Below are 21,294 nucleotides of genomic sequence, written 5' to 3'. Positions count from 1 at the left end.
ATGTTTTGCTGCATAATCAGGCTTTCTAACATCTACCAGTACCCTTATTTCTAAGTATAAAAATGATGCTTTATTTAGTGGAACACTTCAACATATATAAAGATACTTCCAGTGGAAGGTCTAAATCATTCTGAGTTTCTTGATTCTTGCAGTCTTCCTCTGGCAGTTTAAGTTTATTCAATCCACTTTATAAATGGAATTAATCCAAAATCCAGAGAAAAACTAAAATGAGTTTAAGAGAACCACAAAGGCCCTCCTGTGTGGCCTAAACCCCCACACAAAATCCTTCAAAAGGGTGTATTATAGATGACCCTTTGCGGTCGGGTGAATTTTACCCTCTAGGAAAAACCCTAACAGGGATGTAATTTGTCTTGCTATTTCTGACTCATCTTTTGGCATTATGTATCTATGCCTAAATTAAAAAAAAAAAAAAAAAAAAGGCTAAAATATAGATCCATGTGTATAAAATGTTGAACAGAACGATGAACTCCTTTCCCAGGCTGAAAAAAACACATGTAGTGGGCAAATATTTTGGTCAAAAAAATTGCATACTTAAACCTGATTACAACAGAAGACCATCTACAGCTTTAAAGCTGGTCAATATTTCAAAAAAGGAGCATATTCTTACTTGACAATGTTGCAAGTTTACATTCACTAATTGTATTAAGTACTCTAACAAAAATTTATGACTTTTAATAATTATTTACTTTGTGATCACTTTAAGGCATTTTAAGCTGACTGAAGCTGCATAACAATGTATACAGAAAGATTCAGAGGTTAATTTTTTACTGTCAGTGAAGCTGGGGAGGAAATTTTGATCAATTAATGCAACGCATGTACATCACTGCGCTACACAGCCATGGGAGGTAGCCACAACTGCACAAAACAGCCTCTATTCCCTGTCCTGCATCTCCATCGTGACAGTAGCCAGCCTGCACACACCACAGGCCAGAAGCCCAAGCAGCTAAAACTGGTGAACTCCATAAATTTCTGTTCAGCTAATGCTGATTTTGCCCAACTGTTGCCAGAATGGGTGTAATTTTCAAATTATAACCACATGGATTTGTCTGGGGGAGAGGAGAGGTTACCTCTCTGGACGAAATTTGTGCTTGTGTGGTCTCTGAAGATCCCAGCGCTGACACTCCTTGCCTGACTCCGTGTGATCCATTGGCCCTCTGTAGCTCTCTCCATTGCATGTCATGCATTCAACTAGGAAAAAAAATAGGTACTAGTCATTTATTATGCTGATGACTTGTAGCAGGAAAAAAAAAAAAAAGAAAAAGGAATTATATTGTATCCCTGCTGTTATAAACTGAAACCAACCTAAAGATGTATTAAAAAAAAGTGATATCTTTTAGTTAGGTTGGTATGGGAGATGTCCTTTGGAGTAGAATTGCATCTCTTTCTTAGATCTAATCCAGATGCTTAAATTTGATATCACTTTATGGACACTTATGGTTTGAAGGCAGGTAGGTGTGAGCTGCTAGAGACATTCATGTTCCTAGCGGATTTTTAACCTTACTTATAGCTAGTATCAGAGAGAGAGACGTATCTAAGGAAGGAGTATTTTTTAGAGGTGATAATTTCTAATTGAGTAACATTCATTATTCTAAATCACTCTAATTTCTAGCATAATTACAGCACAAGTTTAAGTACAGAATAATGGCTGAATCACAATTTCAATGCACTACAGTCTGTCTCTTTAAATTCCCAGCACTTTCAGCTACATATGATACTGTTTCTTTTCGATACTAATTCTTCGTGGCAGCTTAAACTATGATACATTTTCAGCCCTGGTTTGGGAAAGTGGGGGGTGGAAGGAGAGTGGGCAAAAGCTACCAAAGGGACTTGAAATCACTGTTGAACAAAATATGCTTCATAATTCAGAATAAGAAGTCTTAGAATATAAAATAAATTCACCATAATTAACTATAGATGCATTTCTCAAGTGCCTCCTAATTAGAGTAATTGTAACGGAGGATCTCTTCGTAAATATTAATTTATGCAATTACAGATCTCACTTTTCAGTCAAAACATCCACTACCAAAGTCTTCATCCTGCAGTGAGCTCCAGGTCTTATCCCATTTGAAGTTCACTTAAATTGATATTTAGCTTTTAATAGATTTTCAGGCTCCTTGTAAATCATTCTCTTCCTCCCTCTCTTCCTCCCTCCCTCTCTCTCCCTTTCTCCCCCCACCACTGCATATCTATTGCACATGACACATTAGCAGGAAAATTAAAGGCGTCCTATCCTGAGAATTTAAATTGGTTGATTGACTGGAAATAAATTGGCTGATTAACAAGATATAAGAGTTTAGTTTGGACATTAACAGAACTTAAAAGTCAACAAAGGCAATGGTGCACATGAAGTGCCTTTCGAATTCTGTGACTTGAAAGTCGAATATGATTGGATTTATAAAAAGTTTTACTTATTTACAGTATTTATTTGAAAAACAAAATGCACACTTAGAGTGAGCTTTCATCCTGTAGTTCAATATCTATATTTTCAATAAGAAGAAGAAGAAAAGTTGATTTTACCATGGAATGGCACTAGATGATTTTATTACATAGTAATACTGAAATTGTTAATGGATTCACTATGGGCTAGACAAGTGAAAAAAGAGTCACATTTGTGCCATCAGCACAACCGCATTGTTCCAGCTCATCTGCCACCTGAACAAAACCTGCTGAGCCTGAAAGCTTGTTCAAGTCTTCAGAGCAGTGGAACATAACAAGATCTCTTTCTCTTATAACTGCTTTTCTTGCTACATGAGTTATTCCCTCTGAGAAATCACCTATTCTTTCTCCAAAGTCCACGAGCAAGTGTCACTGGAAGTATTGTTTCATTGTGTGTACCTGCTGTCAGCAGAGAAAAGGCAACTTTCTGCATGAGCCATGCCGGCTTACCTTGTGAACAGAGGGGGATGTCGCAGACTTCATGGCGCGTCTCCGGACTGGTGGTGAAACACCATGGCCCTCCCTCTTCCCCTCGGGGGTTTCGACAGTAGTTTTCCCGCAGGTCTTTACCCCGATAGCTCGAAGGTAAAAAGCTAGTTTTAAAATGACAATCATTACAGTATAAGAGCATGCAAAATTTGGTGTTAATCATGTTTTTTACAAACAGTTAGAAAGAATCACATATCTGCTTCCTTCTCCCTCCACCCTGCCTACACAAATGCACACACCCAAATATCTGTCCATACACAAATACACATCTTCAGTCAGGATTATTCAATCAATGGCCTAAATCTGGGACAATTTGTCTAGCCCGTTGCTTGCTCTAGCAAGTATTACGCCCATCCCTTGGGCGTCCAGAGACAACTATCTACTGCAGAGCCAGAGGCAGCAGCACACTCCCTGCCAGCCCTCACTGCACTCTCCTTCACGAGCTCGTAACCACTCACACAATGGTGGAAGACCCTTGGACAAGGGGGGAAGATATATTGGGTGCATAGGGGAAAAATTCACTGGTTCCATAGCTGTGTCAGACCTGCCGTTCTTATGCATGTCGTGCACATATAGCAGGCCCAGCTGGGCTTCATGTGCACCTACTACATAAAGCCCACAAGTAGAGAAACTTCTTCCCATCCCCGGTGAGGCAGCAGCTAGAACTGAGCATCAGGAGCATGTGAGAGTGACCAAGCAGTGTGACACGCCGTGCTGAGAGGCTTTCACTGCCCAAAACCATGGACTGCTTTGCATTTCAGCATTAGAAATTTCCCCAGATCCCACTTTAGCTCTCTTGCTTCATGTTCTGCCACAAGCCCCACTGTTGTCACCTTAGGGTCTGCTACTTACAGACCCACTCATCATTGCTATCATACAAATTAGGTCGTTTAACAGTGACCTAGCTGACTTAAACTGTGCTCTCCCTTTCATTATATTTTGTGCTTTTGCCGTAAGGGGCTATTAAATAACGATATCCCTTAAGATTGTTCCCTTAGACCAAGAGTTCTCAGGCCAATGCTAAGCACTTTGTTTTTCTTTAGTGATTTAATAGAAATGTGAGCTAATACTATATTTTTTGCTTAACACACATTTTCAGTGTGAGATTTTGCTGCTTATGCTCCGTCCATCAAATATAAACTCTCCAGGGTCAAAGTTTTGTGTTCTTAGCTGTCTGTAAAATTATGTGCTTACCTCTAGAGAAACCCCCACATACATACTGACATATAGATATATATATATGTAGGCACATATATATATATATTTATACTTAAAAGTAATACTAGTTATTTTTACCCACAAACTAGGGAATCAGTAACCCCATAGTAAGGAGCCCAACCCCAGAGCTGGTTCTGTTCAATGCCACTGCATGAGCTCATGACAACATCAGACTGCGCATTGCAGACAAACCAAGTGACACTTCACCGCCTGTTTCATTGCAGTGATGCTTAAACAGCAGCTAAATTTCCTCCTTAATAAAAACATGTTAAATTCAGAGTTATGCCCAATTCCATGAAGATTTTTTTGTTGTTGTTAATTGAAAAGTTGGGCAAAATACATAGGGGATCACACAAAACTTGTAATTCAACTTAACAAATTGATTACATTTTTGAGCTTTCTAAGATATTCTCCAGGTTTCTTTCTTCAGTATATTTAAATTCTGGTGGAAATATTACAAGTAAAGTGCACCTTTTATTTTGAAAATGTCCAATACTTTATTTGGGTGTTGGGGGGGGGGTGGGGGTGGGGAGTTGGTTGGGTTTTTTGTTTGTTTTGTTTTGGTGTGGGTTTTTTTAATCACCAAGGGAATTCAAATGTATCTATATTCTAGATGAAAAAAAGAGGAATAAAATTTCATCTAACTTCTTTTAGAAGACTGTAGACGCAGCTTAGAAAACTACATGAAGCACTTGGGAGAGTCTTTATACACAGAAACTGATTTAATTTATATACAAAAGCAGAAGAGGAATGTATAGTTCCTGCTGTCCTTGGCAAATTCTATGCTACAAACGAATAAATTAAAAATTCAAAAAGAGAGAGAGAGAAACAAAAAGAAAATTCTGACATGTGACATTTTAATCATGTTTTATTCCTATTAATGAAATCTCTGAACTAACTGAAGTGGAAAATACCTCTGTTAATTACATTGAGGTCCTAGTCAAGGCAATGTGGAAGCATTATTTAAAAGTACTTTTCTTATTTTTGGTGCTTGAAGAGAATAATTTTTATGTCATTACTGCTGCCTATAAAATTGTTGCTTCTGGTTTTCCTCTGTAGTCTTGTAATATAAATCTCTCAATTTTTTTTAGCTAAAGACAGCCCAGGGCAAACTTTTTGGGTGGGATGTTGCAACCTGTGTATGTGTTAATGTAGTATGTCAATGCATATTAGAAAATTTTATTTCATTTTCCTGCTGGAAAATCTTTCTGCTCAGAAATTATGTACATCAGAAAATATAGGGAAAAGGTATTTCAAATTACATCAGATATGCTGTCAGAACATTAAAAAAAAGTTTAAATTAGTAGCATTAGAAACTCAAGGTGGGTCAGATATACACATAGCTTCAACAGGTACTGAACCAACATTCTTGAGGGAGGAAAAGATGAGATACAGTAAAGACCCACCCAGAAATGGAAGATAGAGCCACTCCTAAAACTGTGTGCTGATTTAGTTCAACTGTATTATGTAAGGAAAAAATGAAGAAAGCCAAAAACTGAAGCCAGTAAGAGAATTTGTTAAATCCAAGCACAAGTTGAAAGTCTGAAGTTATTTTAATTTTTCTAGAAAGATAATGAAAAATCAGTAAAATGCATTTCTCCTTTGAATATGAAAAAGGGATTTATTTTCCAATGGCACTTTGTGATAATCAGATGTTGAGAAAAACTGACCTAAAAATCTAAGCCCTTCATACTAATAAGTTCCAAATGCACACTACTGTCTGCTTCTTCCCATCTCCCTCATGTCTGTGATGATGAAATCATAATTTCTGATGTTGAAAAACAAAATTAGCATGCAGCCACCTCATTTATCCAGTGACCTTTTAAAAATTAAACTTATTGCACAAGGCAGGAGAAAAGTCATTCTCATAAAATACATCATAGAAGAGTGGCTGTCCAAATGTATTAGATAAAGCTGTGTATGCTGTATATTAAACTGCAATTTAGTGATAATATATACTATCCAGACACTTTTCTTTCTTCAATTATAAAAAGTCATATGCATATTATATAGAATAAATGCTCATTCTTGCTTAGGCTGCAATTATTGAGAATTCTTTCATTTCTAAAAGATGAAAATTTTATACTTCAAGGGGTTGAGTCTCAAGAGATCATTGCTGCGGGACATGATCATATTTATCATACGTTCACAGTTAAGAGTGGGTCTGGTCCCACACTGAAAATCAGGCACACTACCATCTATATTATAAGCAGCCAAGTCCAGTGAAGTCTAAGCCTGAGGCTCAGCTTTGTAACACATCATAACAGGAGAGAACCCAAGTATCCTTTGCCTTTTAATGTTGTTCCAAGATACCATCTGGTACACTGGATAAATTTGGTCAGGACAGGACTAAGCAGTGCACAGACCAGTTCCGCACGAGTAATCTCCACCTTGGCTCCTCCTAAACAAAGTGCTGGTGCTGGGAGTCCAGAGCAAAAGGCAGCAATGTGGGTAGGAAGTTTATGGTTGAGAGGACACTTTGGTTTTGGCTCTCAAGGGTTTTTTATGTAAATGGCTAAAGCCAATATGAAAAGGTTCAAAGAGAAATGGTCAAAGAGTAGACCAGTACTTCATAGTCCTTCTGCTAGTTTCCAGAAACGTTTGTTGCAGTTGAATCTGTTTTTACCATTACTCTTACTAGCTTCAGGTTTTAGCTTTCTTTTTTTCCTTAGCCAATATAGTTGAACTAAGTCTACTCTCGAGGTGTAGATATGTCCTCAGTTCCTCACTATATCAGGTCTTAAACTCAAAAGTCCCATACCTGCTGCATCAGTCTTTAGTCATTGCTCATATGATTGAAAGGAAAGGATTTCAATAATCTCTTCAGTCCTTTCCATGTATTTGTTGCCTGGTCTAAGTGCTTTATAGAGTTTAACATATCCTACAAATAATAAATAGTAACTGTGCAAAGTATAGTAACAATAATTATATACTGATCAAGTAGGTGGGCCAATACCCCTCGCTTCCTAATAATGTATTTTTTTTAATTACCCATTTGCTGGCAGTCTATTAGAAAACAGTGATAAACTTCCAGACCCCAGGCTGAAGTTACACAGATGTTTTGTTTCTGCCAGTAGCTAAGAGATCAAAAGGATATACATAGCTAAAAAAACTGACACAGGAAAGGAAGAGATCCAGACACACAGGCTGGCATTAAGAGAGACCTTGTTGGAGAAAGCCCAAGAAGGTAAGGATTTTCTGGGATCTGGAGAAAGGCATCTCTTGGGGAAAGGCAAGAATACACCTAAGAGATTTTGTTGCCTAAGGTCAGTTTTCTCATAAAATCTTTGTCTGCTAATAAGTCAAACCATGCTTTATGGAAGCTGTCTGAGCATTATTCCCATTGTCTCTGCTCCTGAACTCTTACCTGTGCTCATGGGGGATCATTGAATTCCAGGCTTGACACTGGATACCGCTTTTGGTAACAGATATTGTTCCTTTGTAGTCTGCTCCTTTCCCAATGATACAGTTCCTGACATAGTCTATTGAAAGAAAAGAAAAGAAAATTAGGGGTTTGGTTAATGTATTTCAAATTAGAGCTCATCATCAGTTTTCACATAAAAATAATATCTTTTTGATAGCCTTTAAATACTTAATTATTCAAAATACTGTTTAATTGTCCACGTACATTCTTGTCTCTTTTTTTTTCAAAACATTGATCACTAACTTTCCAAACAAAGTTACTGAAAATGTTTCCAAAGTGTCTGACTGACCAAAAGTCCATGTCTGAGAACTTAAGTCTCACACTCATTAATGACGTAAATAAAGGCAATATTAAGTCAGTAACAGTAACTCATACAGCTGAGTTTTTAAGTAGTAAACTGAAGTAGCAATTCAGACTAGTAATATGTGATGGTAGGCAAATATGTAGGTTGGAAAGCTGAGCAAAAGCAAGTATGTAGACAAACTTGCATGACAGCAAAACCAGGATATTTGTAAATAAAACTGTAGGATGCAGCTTTCAGAATGCATAAAAGCATACCACGCCCAGAATGTTCCTATAGTCAATAAAATCACTGACTGACCTTAGCTTTTTTCCCCCTCCATAGCTGGAAAAACAAAATCAGTAAATAAATCAGTTACCCTTCTTTTCATACAGATCAAATGCATGGTCTTGCTTCTTTCTCACACCGTTTGTCAAGCTGTTGAAGGATAACCAATGGCATCGTTTTGTAACTCTGTCATAAGCAAAGGCCCTGCAAAGAAAATCTGGATGAGAAAAAAATCTCTGTGTGGTTTATAATAATGACACATGGCCTGCCAAGGAGCATGCAATGACATCAGATTTATTTTTACTGGGAAAGTCAGAGAAACAGCCCAAATTACTATTTAAACCCACAACTGTGCTGACAAGAACAAAGAAACAAAGAAATTAAATTGATGTGGCCATAACATTAAATACCAGCTTGGTTGTTCACACTAATCTAAGAGTTCCCTTGTCATTTAAGATCTTTATTTTAAAAGTGAGATAAATGTGACTGAGACAGCATTTGTGTCTCCAGTTATGCTGCTTTCTGAGGAATAAAAAGGAAGATTCTAAAAACATCTTCTTTGCTCTGCTTACAATGTGCCTCTGAAATAGTTAAATATCTCACACTGATGGTTTGAGGAAAATTCAAGCACAAGGAGTCTGTTTCTTGCCTAGAACAACAGAGCTGTTTATAAACAACATTATTTTCATTTTTATGAATAATCTAAACTGTGATAGTGTACCTACAGCTTGTCCTTGCTTTTCTTTTCTTTTTTTCTCTTATTTTTAACTGCTTTCAAGGGTAGAGTACAATGTGTGCTGAATTAAGTGGATGTGGGGGGGGCAAGACAGACAAACAGAAATCAGAAGAGTAAAAACACTTTCAATTTTTTAAATTAAATGTGCAGACCTTTTTCTCCTAACGTAATTTTGAAAGGAAATTCCTTAAGTGTAAGTAAAATATTTTAAAGGATTTAAAAAAAAAACAGTTGACTGCCTCGGTAGGGGCAACACTTATTCCAATGAGAAAAAAAGAAAAAAAAAAAACCAACAAAACAACCCACTGAAGATTCTTTTTTCCCTTAATTTCTCATTAGAACCAAATAACAAATCACTGACATGATACTATTGTCTCTAGCCCACCACAAAGTCCATATTTCTGTCAGTCATCCCAAACCTTCTGAGATATTTTATTCTGACCTGAGGAGGCATTGTAACACTACTTGATAATAATCAAAAGACAGAGATTTTCTACACTTCATCTGTATTTTGGCTGTGCCATATTCCTGAGAACTCCATCCCTCAACTCAAAGTTCTTTGATCTTCATTTAATTCCCTTCTCACCATAGAAGTTTTTCTGTGTGAGATCTTGCTGGCTTCAGTTAAAAATATTACAAGATCCTATCCAACCTCCCCACTCTTCTCTCTTTCAAACATCCTCTTCATTATCGTTTCCATCACCAAACAGATTTTTTATCCAACTGCTCTCTCTACTCTGTTGAATCCAAATGTTTCCAACCTGCTAACCTTCATCCTTCTGCCCTTGTTCAGCCTTCTGTTCTCTCCTGGCTAGTTCTCAAATATGAGCGTATCCAAGTGCCTCTAACTCCATCTTCACAAAAATATCCTTGACCTTTCCTGCTTTTCCAACTACTTTCTCCTTTCCCCTCCTCCCTCCTAAAGTGGGAATGCAGAATGCACTGTTTACAAACATTTCTTTCAGTTTTTGCCTTTCAGTTGCCTTTTGGTTTCTTTCCAGTTTGGCTTCAGCCACTTCTGCACATAAAAGTTTTTAACAATCTTTTCTTGGACCTAAATCTGGAGGGTTTTTACACTTCCAAAGTCAACATATTTAAGCAAATTCTTGGACTTTCTTCTACCAATACTGCCGATCACAACAATTTTTGTTGTTGCTATTTGTACTGAGATAGTCAGTACAGATCTGATCAGATACTGGAGTTCTGTGGTCTATACTGGAATCTCTTTCTGTGTAAATACAAAGACACTCTAGTAATTAAGCAGATAACAAAGGAAAAGACAGGCACAGCTTTGTAGGTAAGGAAGTGACTTGTCTGCAAAAGTCACCTGCATAGCAAATAAAATAGTAACTGTATTATCTTTTTCTCATCCATAAGAAATGTAGTGCAAAGAGCTGCAAGGATGACTGCAGGAAAACAGTGGGAGTAATGAACTGCAAATGGTTGTGAAGCAAAGGAATAATAACAGCTTAACATCAGGTTAATAAAGCTGATAGGGATGGCAGAAAATGATGCACAGAGTTATGAAGTCAAAAAGACAAGGTAAGTGATTCTAAGGGGTGCTTTGATGGGAGATTTTAGGAATAGTGTTATGAAGAAGAAACAAGTCTAAATAAGGATCTTGCAACTCAGTTGGAAATGATCAAAATCTGTGCAAGCATGATAGCAAGGGAAAAGAGGAAAGGTCCATTTAGAGAAGTGGCATATATTAGCTTCAACAAAAAGGTGTCAGAGTTAAAACCAGCAAGGATTAATGATTATCAAATATAATACTCCACCTTACTTGCAACTGATACAGGAACTTATCATAAATAAATCAAATGTTGGTTTTGTTTTGGTTTTCCCTGCCCAGAAAATAAGGAGTAGTTGATCCTTTGTAAATCTGTAGTGCCTGGAACCTGCTACTTTACCACTTTCTGGCAGAAAAGAAAACCAACGCTCTTCCTGCTTAAGTACCTCACAGGGCACAGACCCGGGGGTTGCAGCTCCCAGTGCTATTGTCACAATTATGTTACAAAATATTTCTTTTTTATTTGATCTTAAACAAATTGGGTTTTCATCCAGAAAATGAAACATCAGGCCTGTGACTCAAGTGATGGAGAACTACTACATAGGTATGGAGCATCAGAATCAAGCCATGAAAATGTCAATAGACAAACGAAAAACTAACTCTTATATTTCAAGTATTTAAAATGCCATTTTGGGTTACTTCCTATATTAGAATGCTCCCACAGCAACCAGTAAACTAATTGTTTTTAATCTAAGCTAGCAACAAATTTCACCTTTTAGTAAAATACATATGCTGTGGATCCTAGGAATAAAAGGGAAACATTAGTAATCACTGATTCCTATAAAAGGGAACACATGTCAAATATGTGTTTACAGTAGCATCAAAGAACTATGCACACTACAACAGGATTCATCTGGGGCCAAACAGGAAACCACAAGAATGTTGCCAGATACAGAAAATCCCTCTTGCTCTGCTGCGTAGTGGTAGCACAGGCAACACCTAACCACCTACACCTCTGCTGCTAGCCTTCCTTGCTAAAAAAGTGTCAGGGAAAATTGCAAATTCAGAGCATGATTAGTCAGACTTGCAATCCTTTTTCACCTGCAGTGCAAAATAGTTACATGACTGATTGCAATTCTGCTATCTATGAGTAGGATTCTTCCAAGCCATGTTCTCAAAGTCCCTCATGGCTCCTCTATGTTACTTTATGAGTGATTATTACAGAGAGACTTTGCCCCTTAATGAATCCATCAGCCATTGTCCTAATAGAAGAAATTCTTCACAAATGAGAAAGTAATAAAAATTCAGAGATATTCTAGATTATTATTCATGTAAAATAGAATCAACAAATATAGTAACCTACTTTTTATTTTCAGAACATAAAACATACCAGCCAGAGCAGCTACAACTAGCTTGAGACAATTTTCCTAAGCAGGTGTTGGAAAACAGAATTGTTTGCTTGGCATCATTCAGAATTTTCTTATGCTTTGAAACCTAATTTTATAATACTTCTCACTGCTGACCATCAGAACTCAGGGATCTCTTGCTGTATTGAATATAACCTGATCCGCTTGGCAATGATATCAGCGGAAGCTCTGCCAATAGGAAAAGGAGTGGTTTGTACCATGTGAAAAATATTAGTGCCTGGAAAAAATTTCTAACAGAAATAACTCTGCTCATTGTTTACATATATAAATGGGTAAAGTACAAAACAATACAAACTAGATCTTGCAACACTGGAATTAAAGGCCTAAAGAAGATTTAAATTATAGTAGAGGATCTTTTATGCCATGAAAGAGCTTTTGTTATCACATTTGGTCTAACTTCCATTTGTAGTGACTGTCAAAACTTTTTTATGTTTCAAGATCAGGCTCACATTTAGGCCAGTACTCACCAGTACAGAAGTCATCCATTCTCTCCAAGATTCTCCTGCATTCATGTTCTTTCATTTGTTGCTAATGGTCTAGACTAAGAGAGGCCAGGGGGATAATTTAAATCTAATACGTGGGAAAAATAATAGTGATTTGTTCCAAAAAATAGTAGAGAATATGTACAAGGCAGACAAGCAATCAGCTGCATGATGTGTTTCGAAGAGACAGCAGATGCTGAAGAACAGCTATCGTATACTTGTAGTGATTATGCAGCCCAGAAGGTTTGATTCCATTGTATCAGATTCATAGTACTTGCCAGTGAACTTCAGCAGTGCATGTATCTGTGTTCCATGTGTGAGGTTCCCATTGATTTCAGTGGGAGTAATGTGCAAAGAATGAAGACAGAATATGGTCTGAAGTGGTGCTGAAATACTGCAGCTGTGATGTGTGACAACAACCATTTTATAAGAGACATAAAAATCTCAGAAATGTTCACTGAACACTACAGTGCAGCACAAGCCATCCACATCTAAACATGAGTACATTTTTTCACCTATGTTATGGAAAAGATTACAGATTGGACAAGCTAAGAAGACAGAACAACTTGGATAATACTTCAGAAAAGACCTGCACTCTGGACAGGTAGAACAAGATCATGGAAATCAAAAAAGCAAAATCTTTAGGATGTCCTCAGTACAAGATACCACTGATGACAATTACAGACAGACCTTTGGCCAAAGAATAGTATATAGATACCATTAGGAGAAAAAAAAAAAAAGAGATACATAACTTACTTGCAAGTGAATGAAAGGCCTTTGTTCCTGCTGCATCTCTTGGCACATTGCTCAGTGGTATTTAACAGCTTGGTTTTTACTTCCAGTGTTTTATTTACTTTAATGAGCATCAACTCTCCTGTTTTTTTGAAGTCATGAAGAGGATTTCTCCTTTTTCCTTTGCACTCTAAGAAAGAAGCAAAGAAGAAAAAAAAAAAACCACACTGTAAAGAAGAGCGCTGAGATTCAAGATGGCATTAGAAATGGATAACATGTATTAAGAATTATAGGAACATTGGTACCAAAATCATAGAGAAATCCACAAAAATAAATACCAGCAGATACTTGAGAAGAATTGATTATTCTAGATGGTGATCTCCATTCTTAAAAACAGGAGTGGTAGGAATTATAGTAAAATTAATTTCAAAGAAAGACTTGTATAATGCTAGAAAAGGGTAAGAGGAAAGGTTTTTCATCCTTTGTAAAATTTTTACAGAACCCCCAAAATATGTCCAATAATAATAACCTGAGATCTTATAATTATTTCCATTAAAAACTCCAGTGAAAAAGATGAACAAAGGTCTTTTTTGGATGGACAGAGTGTAGTTACAATCAGAAGGAAGAGGATATAAATGTTATAGAGAATCATAATCTGAATGTGACAAACTGTTCTTAAAACAGCAAATTTTTTATCACAAATTGTGAAAAGAAGTGGAGCCTGGCAGCGACACAAAATGATCATTTGTCCTCCCTCTGCTCCAGTGAAGACTCAGTGTGAGTGCTGTGTCCAGTTTAGGTGTGACTGATTTAGAGTTGTTAGCCTACAGAAAAGAAGACAAAGGGAGTCAGAGGCCATAGCATGGAAACATCTGCACTGCTGCAAAGATTTCTGCAAAAGGAACACACTGATCTGGTTTTCATGTCTTTGTTGAAAGGCCCAGAGGAAAGAGCATAAAACGGATTAGGGAAGATTGGCTAGAGATGTTTGGCTAAAATGCAAGAGGAAAAGTCTTTGATTGCAAGAAAACCCCACAGTTTTCCCTGTATGTATGTGTATTTTTTTTTTTTTTCCATAGAAACCAGTCTGCCAGTGTAGGCTGCTCCACCATCAGTGAAGGCAGATGAGTACCTCTGGACAGTGATTCTCCCTGTTCTGACAGATGAGTAACATAGGGAGGACAAATTGCCCTTTGGATCTGTTTCTCCTATTTCACTCAATGATCCCAGATCTTTTTGGATTAGATGACCAATCCTGGTAAGGTTAGCTGAATGAATACCGCCTCAATTTACAAAGTGAGTAATCGTATTTTTCATAACTTCTTTCCATATAACTGCTTTTGCAGCTGTCTTTTCATTTTTCTCTATAGAATCTGCAACAATGATAGAGCACGAACGCTCAGGATCAATTTATTAAATTTTGCCAGAATCTTTAAAATATATGAAACCTCAGCCTAGTGCTCTGTTATCCTGAATAGATAATTCCTCATGCAAGTGCAGAGTGCACTTAGGTCAGTAAATTTTTGCTCGGTGCACTCTGTGCAGAAGCTCACAAAAACTCTGTAAATTGCAATAGCTGAGGCTCTGAAGGAGTTACTGACAAGTCCACATTATCATAAAACCAAAGAGGACCAAAGGGTGTTTGCTTTGCAGAACTTCCATCCTGATCATTAAGTGAGCTCACATTTTCACTGTATTCAGCTAAATCACACCTCTCAGTGGTGAGTTATCCCTAAGACACCTAAAAATACACCAAAGACATTTAAATTAACTTCAATCAAGCTTCAGCCTTTTAAAAAAAGAAAATCAAAGGAGTAGAATATCTCTGTTGCAATGTCCCTATAAAATAATCTTCACCCCATCCTACTCTCCTTCTTTTTCAACTGTTGAAGGTGAACTATGCTATTCCCCTGCACCTAATAGCTCACAATTTTAATTCCAACTACAAACATTTTTAGAAAAAGGAATTTATTTGCCTCCAAATCTATGTTGTTATTATATGAAGAAGCTTTTGAAGAAAAGATCAAACGTTAATAGTTTTGGTGCCATGTTAGGGACTCATATCAGTTCTCTTAAGCCTTTTAGCCTTGTATTTGTGCAGTGTACATGCACTCAAAATGAATGTTTAGGGAAATGCTGTAAGGACACGCTTGCCTTAAGTATCAGCACCCTGTTACTGGAAGCCGTTGTGTCTACACTGAAGATGCTTTATTTTTTGCTGTATCTGTGATAGAGCCAAAGTGTTGAAAAAAGGACTGGATCTGTTCTTTAACACAACCACAGAAAAAAACAAATCTTCTATCAAGACTTTGTGGTAAATTTCTCAGTCTATTATCTTACAAGATGTATTTGTTAGTTCTATGTTGTCTCAGCCAAGATTTTTATGTCAAATGGAGGTAAGAATCTGTACAGAAATATCAAAGTATTTTCTTTCAGTTCCTGATGCTAACATTTCCCATCTACTGATAAGTGTCATTATCTTAATTCCTGATGGTAACAGCTTCTTAAACTCACCAGCTAGCATGCAAGAATGTGATTTAAAAAATCAAGAAATTCTGTTCTACTTGAAAAACATGGTTCACAGTTTTGCTTTTTTTTTTTTTCTTTTCCTAGCAGTTGTCCAAAGAGGATTATGGGTTTGATCTTGCATTTAGCAATTCATAACAGCCTGATTTACTTTAGCTTTCAAACAACAACATTCTACCACATGCTTATAATCCAAAAGGCAAAGGGCCAAATGCGTCTGCGGTGTGACTGTTAGAACCATCAGAATAATGCAAAGGATTACTTTTGCAACTCTAACAACAAAATAAATAAAAACAACTGAGCTTTTTCACTTCAAATTAGGTGCATTTATTATTAAAATCTTAAATAAAATAGTGCCCTAGAAATGTTCTACATTAAAGGTTACTATTCAATATGCTAAAACTAATGTTCCTAATCTGTGATCACCGTTCATTTTAGTTTCCTAAACTTTGATTAATCAGGACATTTGGTTATTTTGTGGGCCATATCCTCTGATGTTACTTGTAGTTGAATATCATATTCTAAAGAAGTCTGACATTCCACTTAAATTGGAAAATAATAGCAGCTGATTCAAACACAAAAGAATCCAGTCAGATATGAATCCACATTTATTTCTTCAACAGAAACAACTACTAACTAAAAATATTTCTTCAGTTGACTTAAAAAATTCCTCAAAAAAGCAAGGGTGGTGCTTCTTTTTATTTCTTAACATGATAGCAACCTTGGTTGAACAGAAAAAAAGAAGAGCTCAGCCAGTGCCCAAGGAAATAGGAACTACCACATTTGCTCTAGTAGGATGCAGCACTGGACAAGTACTCCGTAATCTCATTTGGGATTTCCACAGTCTCCCTGCTGGAGCTCTTCCATTTTCATGAAATATTTTAAATATTTACTGAAGAAAAAAGGTTCCTCACAGTGAAAGACATTTACCTGGGAGCTATAAGAACACAACTTTGGGTTCCCTTACTACCTTTTTTATATGAGGTTTCTGTATAATCTTCTCAGATATGAAGCATTAACTGAGACTGCTCATACTATAGAGCATCTGGGGGAAAAGATTTCCAACAATACCTTTTCTTGAAGTGTTTCCAGCCCATGCCAAATCAATAATTAGAGATAATGAAAATTATCATTTGGTAGCCTTTTAGTGAGAAAACTCACTAGGAGGTTGTAGTATCTGTATTCTAGAACGTATTTAACTGCAATTTAATTACATTTATACAAAATAGAAAATAGAACCAGTAAAACAGCAAGTACTGAGAGTAATGGACACCATAATATTCAATATTATAGAAATTGAGACACTCTTGATTAACAAGAGAATAGGTTTGAATCAGCAAAGGTGTTTGTATTTTGATCTCTCCCACTCTCCAGATATTTTCTAATCATTGGGCTAATGGGAAAATGGCAGCAAAGTAACTTCCTTTTTCTCTTCTGGCCTTGTGTCCCACACCAAAAAGTGCTTTGGGCTCCCACACCATCACACCACTCAGTCCTGAAACTGTCTGATTATGTACTATATCTCAATTAAAAATTCATACCTTGCAGAAAACAATAGGTCTGATACTGAGCTGTATAAGAGTCAAGAAATTCAGTATAAATCTAGTTGCAGGCCATTTAGAGTTCAAGTACCTAAGCAAGTCAAGTTTCAGGTCCTAGTCTGACCACAAAAAGGATTTGATTTTGCATTATTTATTTAGTAAAAAACTAATATCACCAATATGATATCATTGTTGTGGTAATCAAAATAGTGTACAGGACATCAACAGGCCTAAAGGTCACCTTTGTCCATTATAATGAGATCAAAACACTACTTGTACTGTCTACAGCAAAATTTTACAATGAAATTATGTGACTTTATCTACCTTATTGGTAATCCCTTTCTCCTTCCTCTGCCAGTGCAGCTTTTTCTAAAATAGATGTATATTTAGGCTTTAGAGTTACAATCTTACAGAGTACAACTGGAGTATACTGGCTGTCTCCCCTAGAAAAATCTCTACTTTATGGACTTGTCATAGACTCTGACTCTACAAAGCTTTTACTAAAAAGGAGTTATGCATTTGGCATGTCAGCTTCCAGGGTTTCCAAGTTTCACTCTAGTCTCTGCAATAGTTAGTGCTTTCTTAAAGAAAGACATTGTGAAGTTTTGTGATGTGAGAAGCCTCATTCTTTTTGTTTCTTTCTAATTTTGCATCCCACTTCATACAAAATAGAACAAAATAGTCAAAACTCAACACCAGATTTTCCAAATGAGAAGAGAAATACATTTAAATTAAAGGTTTATATTTAAATCAAGATTCTTAATGAAATCTTGATGATTTGGTATGGAGTTTTATTTCCTTATTCTGTTTGTTTATACTTGCAGAACTTCAGCATTTTGCTAAGTAGTTATTTGCTTTGTTGTGCTAAACTTTCAGCTGTCTGGAGTAATGAAATTTGGGTTTTTTTCTATTATCATAGTTACTGATGTATGTAAGTTGGATACAGGTCTTCATACCATGGATAGAAAAAAGACTTTTTATTATTTTCAGTTTTGAAAAAAAAAAATGGACAGTCACATAACAGCACCACTGTTCATTATGTTTGTTAGATGTCAGAGATAAACTAAATATTTGGGGGAAAAAAATAAATGAAGAAAATGAAGATACCTAAATTCCTTAGGCTGGAAAATATCATCAGAGAACTGCAGTAATCAGCTGCAGTCCTTCCAAATAGTGCAATGAAATGAAAAATAAGATGGCACTGGGGAAAAAAATTGAAAGAGGGAAATTGTCCACAGACTGTGTAGGAAGCTCAGAGAGGGTGAAGATTCATAATATGTTCCAGTAAAGAAAAATGGTCATATAGTGATACAATTATTTCAGAAATATAGAAGAGACATAACCCCTTTCTTTAGTATCAATTAGCATTTTAGATCTCTCTTTAATATTTTAATTATTTGCATAATTTTTTAATGAAATGAAGTCACTTGACCTTGAACAGTTAACAGATGGACTAATTAAAGATTATTTGTGTTATAACTGATAATCAGGTCAGAATATCAAAATGAGATTAGCTGTTAACTTAATTTTGCAAACAATCATCACTGCAAGCCAAAGTAAACTGGATTTCCCCAATGAGCTAGAAAAAAAAAAAAAAAAAAAGAGAGCTGAATTTCATGTGACCTAAAACTTAGGGGAAAAAAAAAAAATCAGAAATCTACTATCATATGAAAGACCTTCCAAAAAAAAGAAAAGAAAAAAACCCCAACCCTAAACACATCTGAAATAAATGAAGGAAAGCACAGTTTGACACAATAAATGTAGCAAACATTTTATCAGGGAGCACCATATTCAACAAAAATTGCATGATAACATCCAAGCAAAGATATTTGTAAGTATGTATCTGAATGGAAAATAAAGAAACAAGCAAATCTTAGATCTCAATAAAATGTACAAAGCAAAAATCTGCAAAACCATGGATCATCACAGTGTCAGAAAACATTTTTCATAAGAGACATCAAAGCTGAATGCTTATCTCTGTATAAATAGTGACAATTTAATATGAAAATAAAAAAATAAAGTATGCTTAATTATAGGCATAAAGTTGCATTTTGCAAAGCTTGTGTAAGAAGAAAAATCAATGAGTAGGGCTTGAAATAAAGCAACAGTTCTCAGCATACTTGGCTTGAAGAACAGTATGTAAATGCAGTGAGGTGTTTAACTTGTCCATAAAACATGGGTCAAGGGATACTTTTAATTAAATTCAATTATGTATTTCCAAGACAATGTTTTTCAAAGGCTATAAAACATCAAGTGTAAATTGCATATTGGTGCAGGCCCCAGTATGACAGCATAAATATACCAGCTTCATTAAGGAAAAAAAAAAAAAAAAAACCCAAACAACTTGACCAGGTAGTGAAAGTAGATGTTACTAACTGGTTTCAGACACCACATGCTCTAAGTTAACAGTATGGTTACTGTAATAAAAGAAAAGATATTAAAAGTGAATGTTGATACTAAAATCATTAATAGAGTCATCAAAGTATTGTTATCTATGAGAATAGTTAGGAAACACTTTTTAAACAAGTACATTCAAGGCAGTTTTCTCTCTTAAAGCAAGTTCTAACAAAGTCACTTTGATAAAAAAAATTAATGCTCAGCACTTTTAACTTACTTTCAACTTACTTTGACTTCTCCTTATGCCTGTTTCAGTGTCAGAAATGTCCAGATTCCTGGCTAGAATGCAAAAAAGTGAACACCTTTTCCAAATGACTTCTCATTTGGAAAAAAAAAAAAAAAAAAAAAAAGAGAGAGAGAGAGAGAAGAAAGAAAGAAAGACCAACATAAGACCAACATAATGAGAAACTGAAACAATTCTGAAATGTGCCCAAGAAAAGAACTTTGTAGAGTGAATAGACTTAGACGCCAGATTAAGTTTAATGCGGTTATTTATGTAAGACAATAATTTGGCATGAAAGAAGTTTACCAACCATACCCATAAAAATTGCAGTCATCTGTATAGCTGGAAAGTGACCAAAATAAAACCAGCTGTCCGAGGAGGCATCTCTAGCTTATCATAATTAAACAGTTTCTCAGAAAGGTATCTGGAGGATGATGTGATTATTTTAACTTCTGAAACTTATTTTCTTGGCAAAAGAGACATCATGGGAAAAAAAAAAAGAAGTAGTTTGAAATATAGATATATAATATAGAGATAATTTTTTCCTTATTTTTGCACTGGCTTTCAGTCTAGTTGTTGAGCAGATTCAGGAAATGCAAAAAGATTTTTTGTTTTGGCTTTACATTGCATATTACCACTCACACACACACACCCCTGCACACATACCCCTTATTAGCAGCTGCAAAGATTGCCATGTTACTTGGAACCCAACTTCATGTTTTTGCTAAGTCCTGACTTTGTAACCCTCTCCTATAGTCAGCATGAAAGCTCAAGAAGCTAGGGATAATGCTAACAACAGATAGTATATTCTAAAATTGGATGGTATATGCAAAAGGACAGCTCTTTTTCTTCCAAGAAAAGGTTATCTGGTCAGCAGGATGCTGGGACCGATTGGCAGAAACAAATGTTCTGCTGTTTGTACCCTGACTTGCTGTATCTAACCTCTGGCTAAATTACTGAGAGGATTTTCCCTTGTAAGATTTGTCTTCTTATGCCTTTTGCACAAGAATTAAATCCCCACCATTTCACATTGCATTCCACAATCTTTACAAGCCTTTGGTGTCTTCTCCGAGGCACCCAACACGTTGTGCACTTCTTTTGTGACTGGGTCTTAGCCACCGCTGAGGATGTCCGGGCATGGAGTGGGGGGTAAAGAGAAAAGCACAAGCAAGCAGGGCAGGGATTTGGGCAAAACAAAGAGTGACAGACTGCTGAGGGCAGCAAAACAGCCCCTGTGAGGAGTGATGAGAGCCTTGCTGCATGTTGTATACATAAAAACAGTGCTGCTGGCCAAGGCTGGGATTCGTAGGAAGAGCTGGAGCTGAGGGGAGATGGAGGGAGCAGCCAATCCCCAGCTGGGCCAGCAGCACCAAGGACTGCCAGACATGGCCAGGCTCATCAGACAGCACAAGGGTGGAGGCCCACAAACCATTGAAAACTCCTGCAGCTAGATTTATGCCAACACATCTGACTAATCTGGAGCATGTTCCCAGCTCTGCTTTGACGTAGCACTGCTTTGCGTGTAGGTACTAACCATGTTCAGGAACAGCTCTACTATCCTCTA

At 36.4% G+C, this 21,294-nt stretch overlaps 1 protein-coding gene across 1 annotated transcript in view; it reads right to left on the bottom strand.

Moving 5' to 3' along the window:
* HGF (hepatocyte growth factor) overlaps nt 1–21,294 on the bottom strand; it is a 58,523-nt gene that overhangs the window by 31,917 nt on the left and 5,312 nt on the right. The window contains exons 2-6 of the mRNA XM_075727705.1: nt 13,068–13,233; nt 8,248–8,360; nt 7,532–7,646; nt 2,908–3,050; nt 1,089–1,209 (exon numbers count right to left, since the gene is read on the bottom strand). Of these exons, the coding sequence (XP_075583820.1) occupies nt 1,089–1,209; nt 2,908–3,050; nt 7,532–7,646; nt 8,248–8,360; nt 13,068–13,233 (658 nt within the window). The remainder of the gene's footprint in view (nt 1–1,088; nt 1,210–2,907; nt 3,051–7,531; nt 7,647–8,247; nt 8,361–13,067; nt 13,234–21,294) is intronic.

This window comes from Pelecanus crispus, chromosome 1, assembly GCF_030463565.1.
Source record: "Pelecanus crispus isolate bPelCri1 chromosome 1, bPelCri1.pri, whole genome shotgun sequence".
Classification (NCBI taxonomy): domain Eukaryota; kingdom Metazoa; phylum Chordata; class Aves; order Pelecaniformes; family Pelecanidae; genus Pelecanus; species Pelecanus crispus.
This window is presented reverse-complemented; position numbering and strand designations above follow the sequence as displayed.